Here is a 17,835-nt window from a genome sequence, read left to right as displayed (position 1 = left end):
TTTGTTTAGGGTTGTTTTGGATAAACATACTTTTGCTAGCTTTCTTTTTGAATTCGTAGTATGTATTTATTTAATTTCCGAATTACGGGCATCCCGCTTCATTAAATTTGCCGTAAAACGCGGAAGAAAAAATAACTCACATTTTTTTGGCGTTCCATAAGCAAACCCGTATCTCCTCTTTTGAACTTGCCCGCTTTATGACCGTCTGCGCGTGCCGAATGTACATAGTTCAGTTGCTTCAGTGCGCACTTCTCAGTCGTACATATTTCGATAATAGCCAACCGCTTACCTGCGTCCATCTTAATCAGCGGATTAGACCGTTACAGTTGCTTACACCGGCCGTCCCCCTGATACAAGCATCAGTCGCGCACGACTTCGTCCGTTAGAATGGCTTGCGTTAGGCGGCCGGCTGTCGTCTGCTATTTTTTTTTTTTTTCTTTTACTCGCCGCCGACTTTACGAAGCAGACGATATACCTTTTCGCGCACGCTCTATCTGCGGTTTGAGAAAGGAGGCCTTCTAAGAGGGAAAGGGCAAGTGTTTAGACCGTTAGGCATGGTACAATAAAGGAGAGCCCGGGTTCTTAACTCGCCCGACCTTTTTTTCTTTTCTTTTTTGGTTGTTTGACAATGCGTAACGGTCTTCAAGTTCTGTCCTCTGCCCCCTCCCCCTTCTCCCATTCGCCCTTCTCGCCGAGGCCCTTCTCTAACGAGGAAGTGGGAATATATAAATACATAGATATAAAAGCCGAGTGTGCCGGCACGCGCCGTCTGAGGGCAGATGTGTCGTCTGCTATATGGTCCGGCGGGTTTTGCTTTCGCCAGAGTCATCTAGCGGAACCGTTTGCAACTAGCGCGGCAGCTGCTCACCTTTGCTTACCTGCGAGGGGGAAAAGGGGGGGGGGGGGGGATGAAAGAACGAAATGTAAAAAATAAAAAAAGTTGCGATAACAACATATTGCGCGAAGGCTAACCGCTGCCTGTTGCGCGGAGCCGTGATGGAATGTATTGACCTTGGTTGGTCCCCCCCCCCCCCCCCCCCCCCTTTTTTTTTATATCCGAATTTTGATTTGGACGTTGGACGAGGTTTATTTTAACTGCTGTTTACGAGATGTTTGAGGTTTTTCCTGTGTTCTGATAATCGAGCCAGTAGACAATCTGAAGATTACGAAAAAAAAAAAAAATGGGTTCCAATCAAGGTTATTGATGTTTATGGGGGGGGGGGGGGGGGTGAAGAAGATAATGATCGATAATAATACAGAGAAAATGTCAAAATGCTTGTGAAGATTCAGGAATAATCTATGGGTATTCATGTAATTAATATGCTATGCTTTGTGAAAAAAATAATTTGAAGGCATTACTCGAGTACCTCGCCTTTTTAGAATTTGGTGGCTTTATTTGTTTTCTTAATAATTTGTATGATAGTGGCTTTCACTGGGAGAAAAACAGAGCACGAAAGGTATGCTGCACATTCTATGGTAATGGATAAGCAAGATGTGCATAAAAAAAAAACAATTTACAATTAGTACTAGCAGAGCCCTTCAACACACTGGTTGATATTAGGTTTTCAGGATTTGCTCGTATTTGCAACATTTTATTTTTGGCAGTTGGTAACTGTGAGTGCTTCTCCATGTTGCAGGACTCCCCAAAATGGATCGTCGCTGGACGTTTCCGACATCTGTGAGGATCAAGAGGACTGGGAGGAGGAAAGGTTTTCGAAGGTCAGTATCTCGGAAAGCTTTGAATTTGCTTAGAATGGAATGAAGGGGAGAACCATGCGCTCTGTTGTGTTTCTGACATTTTTTAAAGGTACATTATCATTAAGAGGCACCAAACTGCCCCCCCCCCCCCTTTTTTTTTAAACGTGCTTGAATAGAACCTATATGCCAGTGAAATAGAAGCACATTTCGAATTCTTTCCTCACTCAGAATAGGCGTCGCAATGTAAAAATTGTGCCAGACGTAATTTTTTTTTCTTAGCAGAGGAAAGTTTAGTTTTTGATGTGTGTCAAACACCTGGGCACTTAAAAAGTATTTTTGAGGAATTCGTGTGTTTCAATAAGGATTCCGAAAAACAATTCTATTTTGGGACGACGTGTCGAAATATCAAAATCGCCTCTAACTCCGAATGTCTCGCAACATCAATATTGCGATAAATGTATATTTTTTCGTGGAATGCTTATTTTGTGACAAACCTGTCGTATCTAAACACTTCCCAGAAAAAAAAAAAAAAAAAAAAAAAAAGGAGAACATTTATTTACAGGGACAGTAAAGTTTTGCAAACAAAAGACTGAAAAAAAAAAGTTTACTTTTATCCTTGAAATTGTGTGGCAACGAAGAAAGTTGTTGGTCGATAGCGTTGCATAGCATGCTCCGGTTCACCAGTGTCAGTAAACTTGTCTAAAGTGAGAAACACTTCCTCCCAATAGAAAAGGAAAGAGCGTTCCCACGGGTCTAACATTCCTTTCCTTTCTCTTGTTTGAAATCTCCGCAGCTGCAGCGTATCACGCCGGCGGCCGAGCCCGGTTCTTCGCGCTACGAGGCGGAGTTTTTGGAGCTGTGTCAGGTGGGGTCCGGGGAGTTTGGCAGTGTGTACAAGTGCATCAACAGGCTCGACGGCTGCGTCTATGCCATCAAGAAGTCCCGAAAGCCCATACGCGGCACCCAGGACGAGTAAGTTGCCGGCTTGCAACCCCTTCTTCAATATGCTGAATGCTGAGCTAGTTGGTATTGGTCTTGGGTTGCCAAAGGAATGGTAGCGCTATTTAGACGAGGACCAAAGAAAGACAAGACAGACACAAGCCCTTCTTCAGTTAACAAAAACACAAAAAACCTACGCCTAGTTTTTTTTCTTTTTGCAACATTTGGGTTTGCTTTAATTTAGCCTCTGAACTTGACGCTTGAGTCTCGAACTTGAGACTTGGTCTGAGTGCGTTTGTGTGGCAGTGTCGAACGTGGCGGCACTGGGGACTTCGCGAGCCCCCGGGGTTAGTGCTGTACCAGGTTCGACTTTTTCAGACATCCGACGCAAAGTTTCACAAAAGCCTGAATGAAGTTAGATTTATGTGCGCTTGCGCGGAAATTTGAGAACAAGCCGAAGCCGCCTGGTGGAAAAGGGGTGCACTATTTGTTGGGTATATTGTCCGTTGTTCCATATTAGAAAGCTAACTAAAGGATTAAAGGTGCCATACATTTGCTTTTGTACCGCGTCTGCGGCGAAATGCCCCGTCTTTTGTACGACGTACGAACGGTGCGACCGCAGCTGTATGGGGCGACAAGAGGGCGGGACCAGGGCGACCGTTGTTGAGCGAGCGTTCTCCTCCCGGCGTGCAGGAAGACGGCGCTGAACGAAGTGTACGCGCATGCGGTCCTTGGCCAGCATCCCCACGTCGTCCGCTACTACTCGGCGTGGGCGGAGGAAGACCACATGATCATACAGAACGAGTTCTGCAACGGTGAGTGCTTTTTGTGGCTCGCTCGCCCACGTCTGCTCGCCACACTGTATGTCTCAAAAAGCTACTGCTCGCTCAAACCCTCCGGCGAAATTTCGGTAAATGCTGACTTGCCTCAGCATTGGTTCAGCTCATTAATAAACAAACTAAAACTATATATATATATAAAAAAAAAGAAATGTAAAAAAACAACTTAAACAAAATTTCACAAATTAAAAAAAAAAAATTTCCTCAAAACTTTTTTTTTTTTGTTAAATTATTTACAGCGCTAGACTTGTTTTAGTTTGTAGCTCTCGAATGCACGCGCCAGAGATGGGTACATAACATCCCCATCACACACCTCATGTACACTCCAAGGCCAGCGTTCTCATTGGTCACCCTCCTTCAGTGCACCTCTGTGCTGCTCCTTTCCACTTTGGTGTGTACATGTGGTGACGTGATGGTGACGTTATGTACCCATTTCTGGTGCGTGCGTTTGAAAGCTATAAACTAAAACGAATTACCGCTGGAAATAACTTTAAAAATATTTTTTTTTTGTGGAAAGTTTATTTTGTAATAATTGTAATTTTTTCAGGTTGTTAAAAAATTTTGTTTTCCTTTTCAGTGTTTTTTTTTAACACAAATTGAATCACAAGAATATTTTTTCTTCAGTGTTCTTGGAGTTCTTTAAATTTAGTTTGGAGAGGCTGGGACACTGTACTGGCAACACTGAATTGCAGAATCGCTTCGGTTTCCCTTTAAGGGAAGACACTGCCTTGAATTGCACCTTTTTTAAAAAAAAAATTCATATTCAGAACTGCAGAGTTTTGGCATGTATGGATAACAAGGAACACTCTCACAAAGTCTTGTCAATGTGCACTGACAAACAATATCAAAAATAATTATTCTTTATATGTTGGTGAGGTGTGCTGCACTGCATAGCACTCGTCATCCATAAGTGAAAATAGCTGAAAGCAATGTCAGTATTTCAGAAGACGTCTGAGGAAGACATCACCTACACTGCTGGAAAGAATTTCTGACATTTAAGATGCAAAAATAAATTTTTAAAACACCATCTTGAAACTTCAACTGCTTTGATCCCAGCTTCACTTTTGGGAGCAAATCCCACCTTAATAAAACTATTGTTTCAGTATGAAACTACCGAGAGACTTAATATTTGCAGATTATATGCCGAAAATTTATCGAACTGGTTACTATGAACTTAGATTTTGCGTTTTCATGTTCCTTTATTATTATGAAAAATTGTAATCTACAAAAACTTGGCAAACGTAAAAAGAAACAAAAACACTCATAATTTTTTTTTTATTTGAAAAATGCATGTTTTTTAAAAATTTATTTTCATAGTAACCGGCTACCAGTTTTCCAGTATGTATTCCACCAGAAAAATATGTAGTGATCAACACCATTTCTCAACGATAGATTCATTGTGCAGATTCCATACAAAGCTACGTTCTGGGGGTATAGTACCTCATAAAATTAGTTCACAGGGCTGAAACTTTGCATGCCCTCCTTCTCCAAATTTCATGCCGATTGAGTGAGCAGTTCAAAAGTAGAGATGCCCTGGTAGTGTCCCTGCTTAAAGGGGCCCACCACCAATTTTTTGACCGGTTTGAAGTTCGCGCTGAAACGGAGCTCCATGAAAGCGGAAACACCGAGGGGAAAAAATATTACAGAAATTCGCAATATTTTGCGAGTTATTAGCAAATTAAATATTGCAGAAAACAACTTTTAATAAGCAAAACATTGTGCTTCATGACGTAAAATGAAACAGTTTAGCGATTGGAGCAAAGCGGTTGGCCAATTGGACGCGAGTGTGGTTGATAGCCCGTCGGCCCGGTCGGCTCGTCGGCCATTAGGCCTAGTTGCAACCATCGTAGCATTGGGACCGGGTTGCCATCATCGATGAATTTACCGGGCTTATCGGATTTTGAGGGCGGATCTGGGCGTCGCGCCGCACGAAGACACTCTACGCAAGCGCCGCGTCTCTGCCTCAGTCCGCTTCAACAGCCGCTGAAGACTCGTCTCCCGCAACTCCGCCACCGGAGCCACCTCGGCGAGTAGGAGGTACAAACTGGGGAGCGTCGCCGCACTTCACTCGAACAGTGAAAAGTCTGTCACAGCACTAAACGAAAATAAGGGTTCCCCTGGCTCCTCTTACTGCTTTTAGTTGACCGGGACCGGGGGCGCACAAGTGAAAATACGATGCGCGTTGTCCGCACGAATCACTTGTCGTCTGCTCGCGATGGTACGTCGCGGACGCCGCTGGGAGGTGCGCATGAGCGGTGAGGCGTTGTTTTCGCCCTTTTTGAAATTTATTTTGTAACTTTATTAGCTCTGCAAAAATGACTTGTTTGAAAAATAATGACGGATAACGTGTGATATACTTTATTTCGCTTCAAAATTCCTGGGACGGCTCTCGCCAATCACGAAACCCAGAGAATGTGACGTATAGTGAAAGGGACGCCGTTTTGCGCGCGCATTCGGCACCTCCGTTGGAGGAAGTGTTTCCGGGTAGTCAAATTAAAATATGATGCGCTGATATTTTTAAACTCTTTCGTTGTCCACTGGGTTTCCGGGACCACTAGCTTGTAGAAACCGCAAAAAAAAGTTGACGATCAAATACTGTTGGAGGGCCCCTTTAACAAAGTCGGTGAGCTTGTGAGTTGTCCTGTGCTACGAGAATGCCAAAGTGGTTTGGGGTTTCTTGGGACCACACCCCTGTCGTAGGGTGTGTGTGTGTGAGTGAGAGTGTGATGCGCTTTGCTGTGATGCGACTGTCCGTGCAGAGGGTAGCTTGGCCGACGCCATCCAGCGCCACGAGCTTGCGGGTGAGCGCTTCCCGGAGCCGGAGCTCAAGCGCATCCTCCTACATGTCGCAGAGGGGCTCATGTACTTCCACTCACAGAACCTCGTCCACATGGACATCAAGCCAGGTAGGCAACATTTCGTCTGCTGCGCTCTCTCCGGTAGCACTCCAAATCAGGGATGTTGCAAACCCGCAGAATTATGAGTTCAACAGGTTCAGGTTTTGCAGGTTCGAGTTCAACCAGGTTAGACCTTTTCTAACTTTTAACGCCAAACTCGAAGAAAGTTGGACAATACGGAGCGCAAGTTCGTCTGCTTCTTTTGCAGGGGTTGTGGTGACGTCAGAAAAACGCCGAGCTCTGATTGGCTCTGATTGAAGGGTAGTGGCTAGACCTTAACGCAGCTTTCTTTAAGGTCAGTCGGAACCAATCGAAGCTCGGCATTGGTGTGGAAGAAGTCAATCTCCGTTGAACTCTGTCAAAGCTTAGAAAGTTTGCCAAACCAGTAGAATCGCAAGTTTGACGAGAGTTTGTGACATGCCTATTCTCGATCGTTCACTTTGAGCGTTTCTTTGTGTGCCACTCTTTTACGGTTTGTTCATGCGAGTCGGCGTTGATTACCAAGTTCTACACTCTCCAAGTTTCTACTTTGTGTGCGCACATTCTGCAATGCCGGTAGAATTGATGGCAACCTTTGAGCGATGTAGAACAGTGAAAACTGGTTGTAGCGTGCGTCGACTCAGTTCTAAACTTCTATGTTCTGTTAATGCAATTAATGCGAAGGTGCAGGCGAGCTGGACAGAATAAACAACAATGGTCCCTGGAAAAGGGGAACAAGGGGGCAAACGACAAACACCAAAACTCAAACACAGCTAGGTGACTGGTAGAGCGCTTTACTGGATATGAAGAGGTCCCTGGTTCGACACCAGGACCAGGCAGATTTCTTTCAGCACGCACCAGCCTAGCTGTGTTTAAAGATTAGCATTTGTCCTTTATCCCCCTTGTTCCCCTTCTTCAGAGATTATTATTGCTTCTTTTATGTGGGAAGGCTTTGTGAGTAGAGGGTTTTGAGATGAGATCCTCATTTCCGCTGAACATTTGATTCGGTGTTTGAGAATTCGAACGCCGACTCAAATACAGCGCGATTGCCTTATAACGATGATGAGAAAACAAGAAAATTCAATCGTTATTACCGATCATCATTGTATCTTAACTAGAAACTAATCGTTTCTAGTCTAGAAAGTCTAGAAACTGATCTTTATAAGCAGTACTTTGTTATATCTGGTATCGTTGTAAGTGGATTGCACTGTAGACAAATATTAGAAAGTTCCGAACATTTTGCACCTACTTGCGGTGTGCACACTATTTCGGGGTCGGCGCTTGCGGCCCGATTGCATGGTTCCGATTAGAACGCAGACGGTTTCTATGCGCTTAGATTATATTTCGGAGGGATTGGAATGTGCAGTGTGAAATGCAACGAACGGGGACTAAGCGTCACCGATTTACGTTGCAGGCAACATTTTCATGTCGAGGGTGGCCAATCCCGTAATTCCGGAAGGCTCTGACGACGGCTTCGACGAGTGGCTCGACAAACCGCCAGATGAAGAGATAATCTACAAGATTGGTACGTTTGGTAGTTTCTTCTTCTTCTCTTTTTGGGGACGAATGTAGTGAACGTCACTGACCACGCCGAACCGACTTTGCTTCGGGACTTGTTTCACACTGGCACGGCGTTGCGCGCTGAGTAACGGTGTGGGAGGGGGTCGAATTGGGAAAACTCGCTTTCTGGGTTTGTGACATCGTCGCATTCTGTCTTAATTGAGCTGGGTTACCGTGGTGCTCTGTTTTCAATCTGGGATGCACCATTTTAAGTCGCCGGTGCATTCTGTCATTGACTGACGGCGGGTTGCGGTTGCAGGGGACAACGTAATCCGATGCAAATTGTGTTGAATCTGAACTTGTGCATTTCCTTAAAATTTCCGTGGCTCAAAACAAGCGAAAGCCGCCTCTCAATCGCAAGCTGCCTCTCCGAGAGACGCGGCTCGTGATTGGCTGGCGAACGCCATCGTGACCGCGCCGACATCGCAGCTGGGGTATGCCCCGCCTTTTCTGAGCGTAAAAATCGGCTCAGAAAGCGGTGTGTCCCGACCTTTCATCACGTTTCTAACAGAAATGGGCTTCGCTTGATTGTGATTTTTGAATTTTTAGGATGCTTAGGGCCCGTAGAATCAGTTATGACCAAGAACAGACGATTGCAGAATCCTCTTTAGTGCCCCTTTAAGCAGTGCCAGCCTGTGTACAATGCCATTTGCCTTGTCAGTGTCCTCAGAGATTTGGCACTGCCACCAACAAACTGACGGTGGCTTCTGTCCGTCCTCGCAGGTGACCTGGGTCACGTGACCTCCAGCAAGAACCCCCAGGTGGAAGAGGGCGACTGTCGCTACCTTGCCAAGGAGGTGCTTCGCGAGAATTACTCCAACTTGCCCAAGGCCGACATTTTTGCCCTGGGTCTCACTGTCTTTGAAGCGGTAAGCCTGCAAACCCTGTACCTGTCGAGAGTTTGGATGAGCTATAGATGAGATGGAGGAGTTTGGATTATAGTCAGTGACAGGTTAAGGGCTCAGAGGAAGCCTCCCACCCCTTTCCACTTTAGCTGTGCGAATGCTGTAGAGGAGGCTGCCTCCTCTCCAGTGTTTACTCTGCTGAAGTGGAAAGAGGTGGGAGGAGTTTTTCCTAAATTCTTAACCTGTCACTGACAATGCTTAACGGGTGTTTGAACACGTTTGAACACGTTTAGGTGAATTTGGACATGTTTGGACGCATCTAGACAAGTCTGGACGCGTCTAGACGAATTTGGACGTGTTAAGACGAGTCTGGATGTGTTTGGACGAATTTGAACGCGTTTAGACGGGTCTGAACGAGATCAGACAAATTTGGATGTCGTATGCCAGTTTGTCTGATATGCTGCTACCTCTACGAGCCACCTCTTGAGCCGCACTGAAAGGAATCGCTGATGAAATTTGATTTTTGCCCATCTGCAGACTGTCCAACACATGGCATGTTTCCGCTGGAAGCAGTTTTTAAAGTAATTGTTTTGTGTTGATTTTCCTTGATAAATTCCATTTTTTAAATATCTGCTAACAAGAAAAAAAAAATGTGGCAGTCTGCACAAAATCATTATTAAAACTAAAAAGCAAAATAAAAAAAAAAAAAAAAAAAAAAAAAAATGACAAAAAAAAAATTGCAACATTTGCATACTGTAAAATTCGGAAAGGGCTCCCCCCCTTTTGCCAGAGATAATTTAGCAAAAAAGTAGGGTGGGCGCTGTTTGGGTAGTCAACTCCAAAAAACACAAAAAATACAAGAAATGGCAGATTTTTTTGTGCCTTTATTCTCGCTAATCCTCGTCACTAAATCCGTTGAAGGAAACATCACTGCCGCTGTCAGAAATCAAGCCCAAGGCCTCGTCCACCAAGCTCTTGCGTTCCCTGGGTCCTGCCTCTGCCGCATCGTCCACCGACGCCAAACGGTCACTGAGTTCACCGTCCTCCATTCCATCGAGGCTCGTTGGAATGCCGCACCTCTTGAAGGACCGCCGCACAGTGTCCTCGAAGAAAGAGGTCCACACCTCCGCCACAAAGTCTCCGATCTTTTGCCTAGATGGCCTCTTTGAATTTTTCTTGGGGGTCAGCTGGCCCGCCCGGAAGAACACGGCCCAACGCTCACGCAACGCATTGTTGAACGGTTTCATCCACGACACGTCGGCGGGTTGCAGTATTGATGTGCCGCCGCCTTGTATCTGTGCCTCTGGCGTAGAAAACTTCTCAGGCAGCTTCAGTTTTATGAATCGGCGCCTAATCCAGCACGAGGAGCCTTCTCACATCGTCGACGTTCGGTCCCCAGACCCTGCGTATCCACTCTTGTAAGACGGGAAAGGTCATCCACCCGTTTCCAGATGATGTGACCCGCACATTTACTGGAAAGAATACCAGCGCAAAATTAATTGACAACTTCGAACTGATTGACTCACGAGAGTGCATGCCGTAAGAAAGCACAAAGGCAACAGGCCTCAAACATGATTGGTGGATAAATGCGGCCTACCCACTGGGCGTACTTAACTGCCTCGCCATTGAAATTGGGCGGTGACTGCGCCATCTTTTGCTGCTATGGCGGAGCAAGACGAAATTGGTGCGACTCCAGACTAACTAACCGCGCCACAATCAGATTTTTTTTTTTTTTTTCAAGTTTGAAGGGGCAGTTTACGGTGGGGCGGTCTTATAGTTTTTGTCTTGCGTAGTTATAAGCGTGTAGCTGCCTATATCTATGGCAGAAGAAGTTTAAACACAACATACCTGGAATCTTGAGTGCAAATAGTGTGCTCGGGGGTATACGACCTGTTGGCTCTTTAAGCACGATCATCGCTGGAAGCTCGACTCCCGCTGCCGTTGCACGCAAAGCCACGGTCATTCTTCGCCAGGCACAGCAGGTGTTGGTGATTCGGATTGTTGAGGTGTCGGTGGCGTTGTTTCTTTCTTGTTGCTGGGCAGACCATTCACACCATATTCTGTTCCATATTGGCAGCGTTGTAATCCGTATAATCATGCTTCCGGCAATGAGTCGAAACAGCCTTTCGGAAGAGCGCAATCGCTTCAGCGTAGTCAGCAGGCAGCTTTTGACATTCGTTTGTCCCAACCCGCATGGACACTTCGTAGCGCTTTTACCAGCAAGCGATGTACTGGCACGATGCTTGAAAGTTGTCCAGACCCACCTTGCGTTGCTAGCTGTCGCGCATGCTCTCGGGGTTGCTGACGGCTCGACCGGCTGATCTCTTAGTCTCCAGGAAGTCCATCAATGCGTCGTCAGTTTCTTCACTGAAAACGGGTCTTCTAGTACCATTGTTCTTCTCATCTTGGTCTTTCCATGGCACTGCTGCACAAGCACTTGGTATTTCATGTTCCATTCCCGTACACGCTTTCTGTCAACTTCGAAGTGGCGTGCAGTCTTGCTCACATTGGTTCCGTTCTTGCGGTGCCACTCCACAATGTCCACCTTGTTCTGGATGGTGTAGTTGGACCTCACCCTGGAACCGCAGAAGAAACGTCTTTACAATTCACTGGCTAATCGAGGAATGATGGCCAGGTCACTCCAACCTAGTTTTCCTTTAGGGTTACCAATTCGGATAATCGAAAGCGGGGGCACCAAAAGAGTAACCTTGAACCTTAGTCAGGTTCCTTACAGCTCTAGTCCACAAAAATGTGACCTCTTCCCTTTGTCAAAAAAATGGGGCTTTCAAGAGAAAAAAAAAGGAAATCTACTTGTGCGTTGTTTACTTGTGGGAATCGCTATTTCTGGAGGATGGACGATGTATCGGCAAAGTTACTGAAATAGATATTTGCGCAACAAAGGGGGGTGGGCCATCAATCGGGTGTGGGTGCCCTTTTGGGATTTTACGGTATGCTCGTTTACATGTAGCACGTGCGTTCGGCCCTACTTATTGTCTCAGCTTGTCGCGAATTATAGTATTCAGTATAAATGGTGAAAATCTGCATGACGGATGTCTGCTTTTCTAGCACCGGCGAGGGCTCTTTTCGTGATTAGGGCACATGCTGGAGTTTGTTTGTTTCAACAGTTGTCGTAGACTGCACTGTGCGTATCTCGTGTACAGCTTAAACTGATGTGTCTCTTTCTTTCTCTCCCTCCCTCCAGGCTGGAGGGGGTCCTCTGCCCAAGAACGGGCAAGAGTGGACCAACATACGCAAGGGACGACTTCCCTACCTCGACCACTGCTCGCCCGAGTTCAACAACCTGCTGCTCGTGAGTTTTTACGAGCCTTTACCGGGAACACGTTTTGACATAAAAAATGCTGGAACTTTGCGACTCAACAACTGTTTGCAATGTTTACCTGGCTGCTCGTTTTGTAGCAGCTTTCTTTGTGGAGTTCAGCAGTGACTGTTACTGTTAAGTGACACAATGTTGATTTTATGTCTACAACCTTCTAACAATGGTGTCTTAATATTTTCTTGCGCAGAACGAAACTGCGTGAAGGAGTTTCGGAACAAGTGTCCAGGAAACGAGCGCAAGAAAATATTAAGACACCATTGTTAGAAGGTTGTAGACATAAAATCAACATTGTGTCACTTAACAGTAACAGTCACTGCTGAACTCCACAAAGGACACTTGTTCCGAAACTCCTTCATGCAGTTTCGTTCTTGTCGCGTTAACTTGCCACAGTCTCGGGTTTCTGAGTATGCCTTAGGTTGTGGTTGAAACAAACTGGAAAGCGCACTGCTGCAGCGGATGGATGGGTACGACTGAACCCTTTCAGTCGGGTAGCACCTTCTGCCACCTAGCCAGTGCTTCTAGTTTCGACGGCTAACCTATGTCTATAAATTACAATTCATGCGGTGGAAGTGCCTCCTTCTGACCGGGCACCTGCACGCCTTGCATTCTACGAATAGCTAGGACGAGAATAAGAAAAGTCACCTTTTTCTGACTTAGACCACCAGTCTCGTCTCGCTCGTTGCTTCCACCCGGTGGCTTTAAAAGGAAGGTTCTTCAGTCCGAGGGATTCTGCATGTGCTTCGTTCACGCTTGGGGTGTTCGGTGGTCCAGCGGGCTATCTCATTGCAGCTACGGGCACGTGGAGCTAAAGCTTGCGCCATAGAACCCAGGTATCTCGGGTTCTATCCCTGCCCTTTTACGTTTAGACCTGGACTAGCTTTGCTGCACCGGTGTCCATACGTGTAATCACTACTTTGTGCTGCTCATTAAAGGTCCCAGGTTAGCGGTCATTCATACTTCAATGGCAAACTTCCTAATTTATGGCAGGAACCAGCGTAGCCACATTTTGGAGCGGACCAAACTCCAGCTGTCGAGACCCCCGTGTCTATTTTGCTTTTGTCTCCTTAGCACTGCTTGTAGACGTTTGCAAGCAGCCACACTCCGTAAACTTTGTTTGGCCAAAGTGGGTGGAATAGTTGGGGTGCCGCCCTTAGCGAGGCTAGACTATCGGACGGTCTACTCGCATCAGCAGCAAGGTGGCGGTGGCCAGACTCCTCGCCTGCAGACGTGTACACATGCACTACATACCGTCACTTAGTCGAGCCGACACGAAAACATGAGGAACCAAACGAGTCCCCTGTGTTCTAGCTTACTCTGTCCACGACTGTAGGGCGTCTGCATAGAGAGATCTAGTTGAGTGATGCGCACACTGGGAGTCGCGGGGGCCTCAGAAAGTGGAGTTATTGTTAAAGGCCGACCTGCAAAATATTTTTTAACCAGGGTGAAAATCCTTCTAGCCATCCTTCCCATTTCCCCCTCTCACTGCTATCTTGACAGCAAGGGGGGACACTCCTTTTGTTGCTGCATTTTGGGGCTTATCCGGGCTCATCTAGCCCCAAGATACAGCAACCAAAGGAATCTTCCTCCCTCCGCCCGCCGTCAAGTTTTTAGAGTGGGAGAGGGGGAAACACGGGAAGGGTGGCAAAGAGAATTCTTACCGTGGTTGAAAAATATTTGGAGGTCCGCCTTTAAAACGGGGGGGGGGGGGGGGGGGGGGGGGCACTGAACCCGTTCACACCATTGCGATTAGAACTGCTGCTTTGAGTGTTTCCATAACACGTCTGGTGACAGTCTCACGTGAGCTGCCTTTTCTGTCCTCTGTGTGCATGCAGGATTCATTGATTGGTTGATTGATTGAGTGAGTATGTGTGTGTGCAGGAGATGACCCAAAAGGCAGCGGAGAAGCGTCCGTCGGCGTGCTCCCTGCTGCATCACCCGGCGTTGGTCCCCCACGGCCGCAAGTCACGTGCCCAGCTCCGCAAGGAGCTCAATGCGGAGCGCTTCAAGAACGAACTGCTCTCAAGGTACGAACTGAGCCTCTCAACTTCGTCTTGAGCTTGCATCTTCGCAGAATGTACTGTTGTACGGAAGGAGTAGTGTTTGACTCATCCCTTGCTACTCTGCTGCTCTCTGTGCTTGGTTGGCAACTGCTGTAATATAGTGAGAGATGGTTCGTGCCAAGAGATAGCCTCTGTCCAATTTCATCTTTTTCAGAAAGCGCTGAAAGATAACCCACCCTAGAAATTGTGTGGCCTCGGTTCGGGTGATTTCTCCAACAGGGTAGATTGTACGACTTTAGACAGCAATAGCACCCGTCCCTTTTACAGCTTAAAAGGCAGCCGAATACAACCCAGGTCCTTCCTTCACCTTTCAACTATTATGATGTTTGTGGCGTGGTCTAGGGTAGGGGTGTGCAAACTTTTCAGTCTCGAGATCCCTAAAATACCCCAACACCATCTTGCGACCCCCTTCCCTATCCCAATCCACTCGTATTGTACTTAACAGTGACTCAGCTTCCTGAAAGTCTCCCCCTTGCGAGTCCTCACACATAGTGTCAAGACCTCCCTTTTGCACATCCCTGGTCTAGGGCAGCTAATATTGGCCCGAATGGATGAGGAACCAAGTTGGGCACTCCTTCTTGGCTCTTTTAACGCAGAATGTGTTTTATCAGCCTATTTTTCTGGAGCTCTGTAACGTTTGGCTGTAACGGCCGGCTTTAGCGACCGACTGTAACAGCCAGCTGTAACGAAAAACCGACACCGAAAAGCGTTACGTCCATAGGGAACCATATAAAAAGACTTCAGACCCCCGGCAGTATTTTAACTCGCCACCTCAAGATCGTGAGCCAAGTGCTTTTCCGACCGAGCAGTCCAGGACTGGTGGTCGGATCGGGCAAGAGCGAAGTCTTTGGCGCTGGGCACGAGGGAGCGGCTGCGCGCTACGCCCTTCTCCTCTTCTTCGAAAGGCCCGTCACACATTCTGTGCTTACCAGCCTTTGTCAGCATGATCGAGCTTGTATAATTTTATTGGGGGTTACACGCCAGAGGTTAGCCCAGTCCCATTTGGCTTCCGATTTGAGGAGGGGTGGGCCATCTTTCGGGACATTATGTGAATTTGAACGAGGTTTGCCCGAATACTTAGTTTTTGCAACAACATTTGACTTCGTGCACATGTGGTGGACTTCTGAGCATTCAGTCTTGGGGAGGTTGCGGCCTTACAAACGAGTCCTGCACGAGAAGTTTGTCTAGAGCCACTAAATACGCTACGCTTAGGGTACCGCCACTCTACTCCCAGATTTTCCTGTGGGTGCCCTGTGTAGACCGGGCGCAATATGCGATTGGTACAGTTAGAAAATGTGACTTCCTGAACTTTAAATACGACATCAGGAAGCTCAGGCGATAACGTTTTGCTCTGTCGCGGACTGCTCTTAGTGGACTGAAAACATTTTCTTGCGATTTCAGATAGGGTTTCAGACAGCTGGCAACAATGATTTTGAGCCCCAAGATGGCTAGTGTCGCTAATCTGAAGCGTAGTTTGTATACTGTCTAAGCTCATTACAACAGACCGTGTGGCAACAGACATTTGGATACAACATACTGATTTGTGAAGTTCAGTTGGTTTTCCTCTACTTACCACTGACTCAACTTCATATCTGCATACAACATACTCCTCTCACAACAGACTGAAATCTTGCTCAAAATCGAGGTCTGTTATAACGAGCTTAGACTGTAGTGGTTCTACGTTCTGCTATTATGCAGATATCTTTTTGAGTTTGACCTTTCTGACTTGGGAGGTCTTTGTGCAAATTGCTTCTTCGCCAGCTCAGTATGACTTAGTACCGTAATTTGGCAGTGGGGTCGGAAGGAGACAACAGTAACTTTGGACACAACACGATGACGGTGTTTCTTTTTTTGGATTCATAGGAAGCTGGAAGAGGCATCGATGTGCCTTCAAGGACTGCCGAGCATCGTCAAGGCAACGACGACGACGTTACGCGACGAACGGCTCCATCGACTCATCGGCAAGAAAGCCAACCGGAGTCACAGCGTCACAAACTTCTGAACTGGAGGGTGGGGGGAGGGGGGGAGGCATATTTTCTGACCCACACACGATCATCGTTTTCATTCCCATTTGTTCCTTGTTTTCTTTTTTTTTTTTCCTCTTTCCTTTTTCATTGTTTCACATCATCTTGGAGTACCTGCGGTTGCTGGCAGCTCTGTAGCTGCCTTCTTCCTTTTTTAAATTTGTGTTGTCTCTTCTGCGCGTAACTTAACAGCGTTGCGGGGGCAAGTCGAAAAAATCGAGGCGCCGGATTCGAATTTTCGCCGCGAGAGGGTCCTTTCCTCGCTTCCGACGGTTTCTTGCATTCCAAGTTGGTTTTATACCCTAGCCTATTGTATTATTTTTTCTTTTTTGAGAAAGAGAAACTATTGAAAGAACCACTGGAGGGAGCCACGAAACAACAAAAAGAACTGCAGCAAACGAATGCAACGTTGAAAAACCTTCTCTCACCATCTATTGTGGGCTTGGGCCTGCCCATTTCTCGTTTCACCCTACACTGGGCCGCAGCAGGCTCTACGAGCCATCAAAGTCGGGCCAGTGCTTTGGACGTACCATGCACCCCGCAGATTGCTGCGTTCGTACCGAAGGCTATGCGACACTCGCATGGCAGTTGGTCAGCTGGAAGGCTCGTAGCGTCCTCCGTGCTGCATCGTAAGGGGAAACGAAGAGTATATTCCCGAGCGGGTGCAGGATTGAAGTGCATTTTTGTTTGTGCGTTTCAGCGGGATCGAGGAGCCAAATTTTCAGGGCGCTCGGAAAGGAAGTGTCAAGAAGAGGCGCGCACATAAAACCCCATAGTCTTGCTTCTCGGTGCCCTTTCTTGATCTCTGCTTTTGAGCGCCGTGGCCAAATGCATACCACATCGTACGTCGTGCTGAACAATACCAATTCTGGCTTAATTCTATACGACCCCTTACTAGACTATTTCTGGACTCTGCACGCTTCTAAAACTCGTCGCCGACAGCTCGGGAAACGCGGGGCGCGGCTGTTTGTGCGTGTCTTGCTTTGCGATTCGTTTTTCGGCTTGTTTATCGGCCAATTCTGCACTCCCGTTGGCCGAGGCACCGTTAAAAGACGCACGGGACTTGCCGCACCCTGCGTTTCGCTGCGGCGACCGTGGCCCGCATTGTCTCCTCACCCCTTCCAGTGGCTTCTCGATAGCAGAGATGAAGTACCTTTTGGGAATAGAGTATAGCTGTCGTGCCATAAGTTATTGCAGCTGTTTTATCGTGCGAGTGTATGAAAGTGTACATAGGCCATCACCACCCTGTTTTTGTACCATAAGAATTGCACACCCCAGTCATTCGAGAGAAGTAAAGTTTATGCAGTCATTTCATCCTGCGTCCGTGTCAGTTTGTCTTCGTTGGAGCTACGGGCCCTTCGACCTCGTCGTCCGGTGAGGTGTCGGCATGATGCGCCTTTGCAAGGTGTATACGCCAACTCATGTTTACAAACAAACCGGACTGCCCCCAGTGGCGTGCCACGCGTGCGCGATGGGGTTTGGGCAACAAGCAACGCGTCCCACATGAACAAACCATTGGAATCTGATGTTGTCGGCGTCAATTTGAGTCTGTGTTCTTTTTCACGTTGGAGTTGTGGAATCTATGTCTTCCTACCAATGTCTTACTACTTTATAGTATGTTGCGGGTTAAGAAGGTAGGGCAAGGAAAAGGAAGGTG

At 47.0% G+C, this 17,835-nt stretch overlaps 2 protein-coding genes across 3 annotated transcripts in view; one reads left to right on the top strand and one right to left on the bottom strand.

The window, feature by feature from the left end:
• LOC115308176 (cleavage stimulation factor subunit 3) overlaps window positions 1-351 on the bottom strand; it is an 87,136-nt gene extending 86,785 nt beyond the window's left edge. The window contains exons 1-2 of one of the 2 annotated variants that reach the window (XM_042293457.1): window positions 290-351; window positions 141-205 (exon numbers count right to left, since the gene is read on the bottom strand). In XM_042293457.1, coding sequence (XP_042149391.1) covers window positions 141-205; window positions 290-299 — 75 coding nt within the window. In that variant the 5' untranslated portion in view covers window positions 300-351. The remainder of the gene's footprint in view (window positions 1-140; window positions 206-289) is intronic. The other variant, XM_029980978.3, reaches the window with a different exon arrangement.
• The window catches only part of LOC115333056 (wee1-like protein kinase), a 31,578-nt gene extending 14,086 nt beyond the window's left edge, over window positions 1-17,492 (top strand). The window contains exons 2-10 of the mRNA XM_029995600.4: window positions 1,638-1,719; window positions 2,492-2,670; window positions 3,331-3,452; window positions 6,236-6,382; window positions 7,767-7,877; window positions 8,636-8,781; window positions 11,960-12,067; window positions 13,973-14,118; window positions 16,018-17,492. Coding sequence (XP_029851460.2) covers window positions 1,638-1,719; window positions 2,492-2,670; window positions 3,331-3,452; window positions 6,236-6,382; window positions 7,767-7,877; window positions 8,636-8,781; window positions 11,960-12,067; window positions 13,973-14,118; window positions 16,018-16,156 — 1,180 coding nt within the window. The 3' untranslated portion in view covers window positions 16,157-17,492. The remainder of the gene's footprint in view (window positions 1-1,637; window positions 1,720-2,491; window positions 2,671-3,330; window positions 3,453-6,235; window positions 6,383-7,766; window positions 7,878-8,635; window positions 8,782-11,959; window positions 12,068-13,972; window positions 14,119-16,017) is intronic.
• The last annotated feature ends 343 nt before the right edge of the window (window positions 17,493-17,835 follow it).

The sequence above is a fragment of the Ixodes scapularis genome, unplaced genomic scaffold (assembly GCF_016920785.2).
Source record: "Ixodes scapularis isolate PalLabHiFi unplaced genomic scaffold, ASM1692078v2 PGA_scaffold4__175_contigs__length_147842914, whole genome shotgun sequence".
Lineage (NCBI taxonomy): Eukaryota > Metazoa > Arthropoda > Arachnida > Ixodida > Ixodidae > Ixodes > Ixodes scapularis.
Note: the sequence above shows the minus strand (reverse complement) of the source record. Positions and strands in the feature narration are given on the sequence as shown.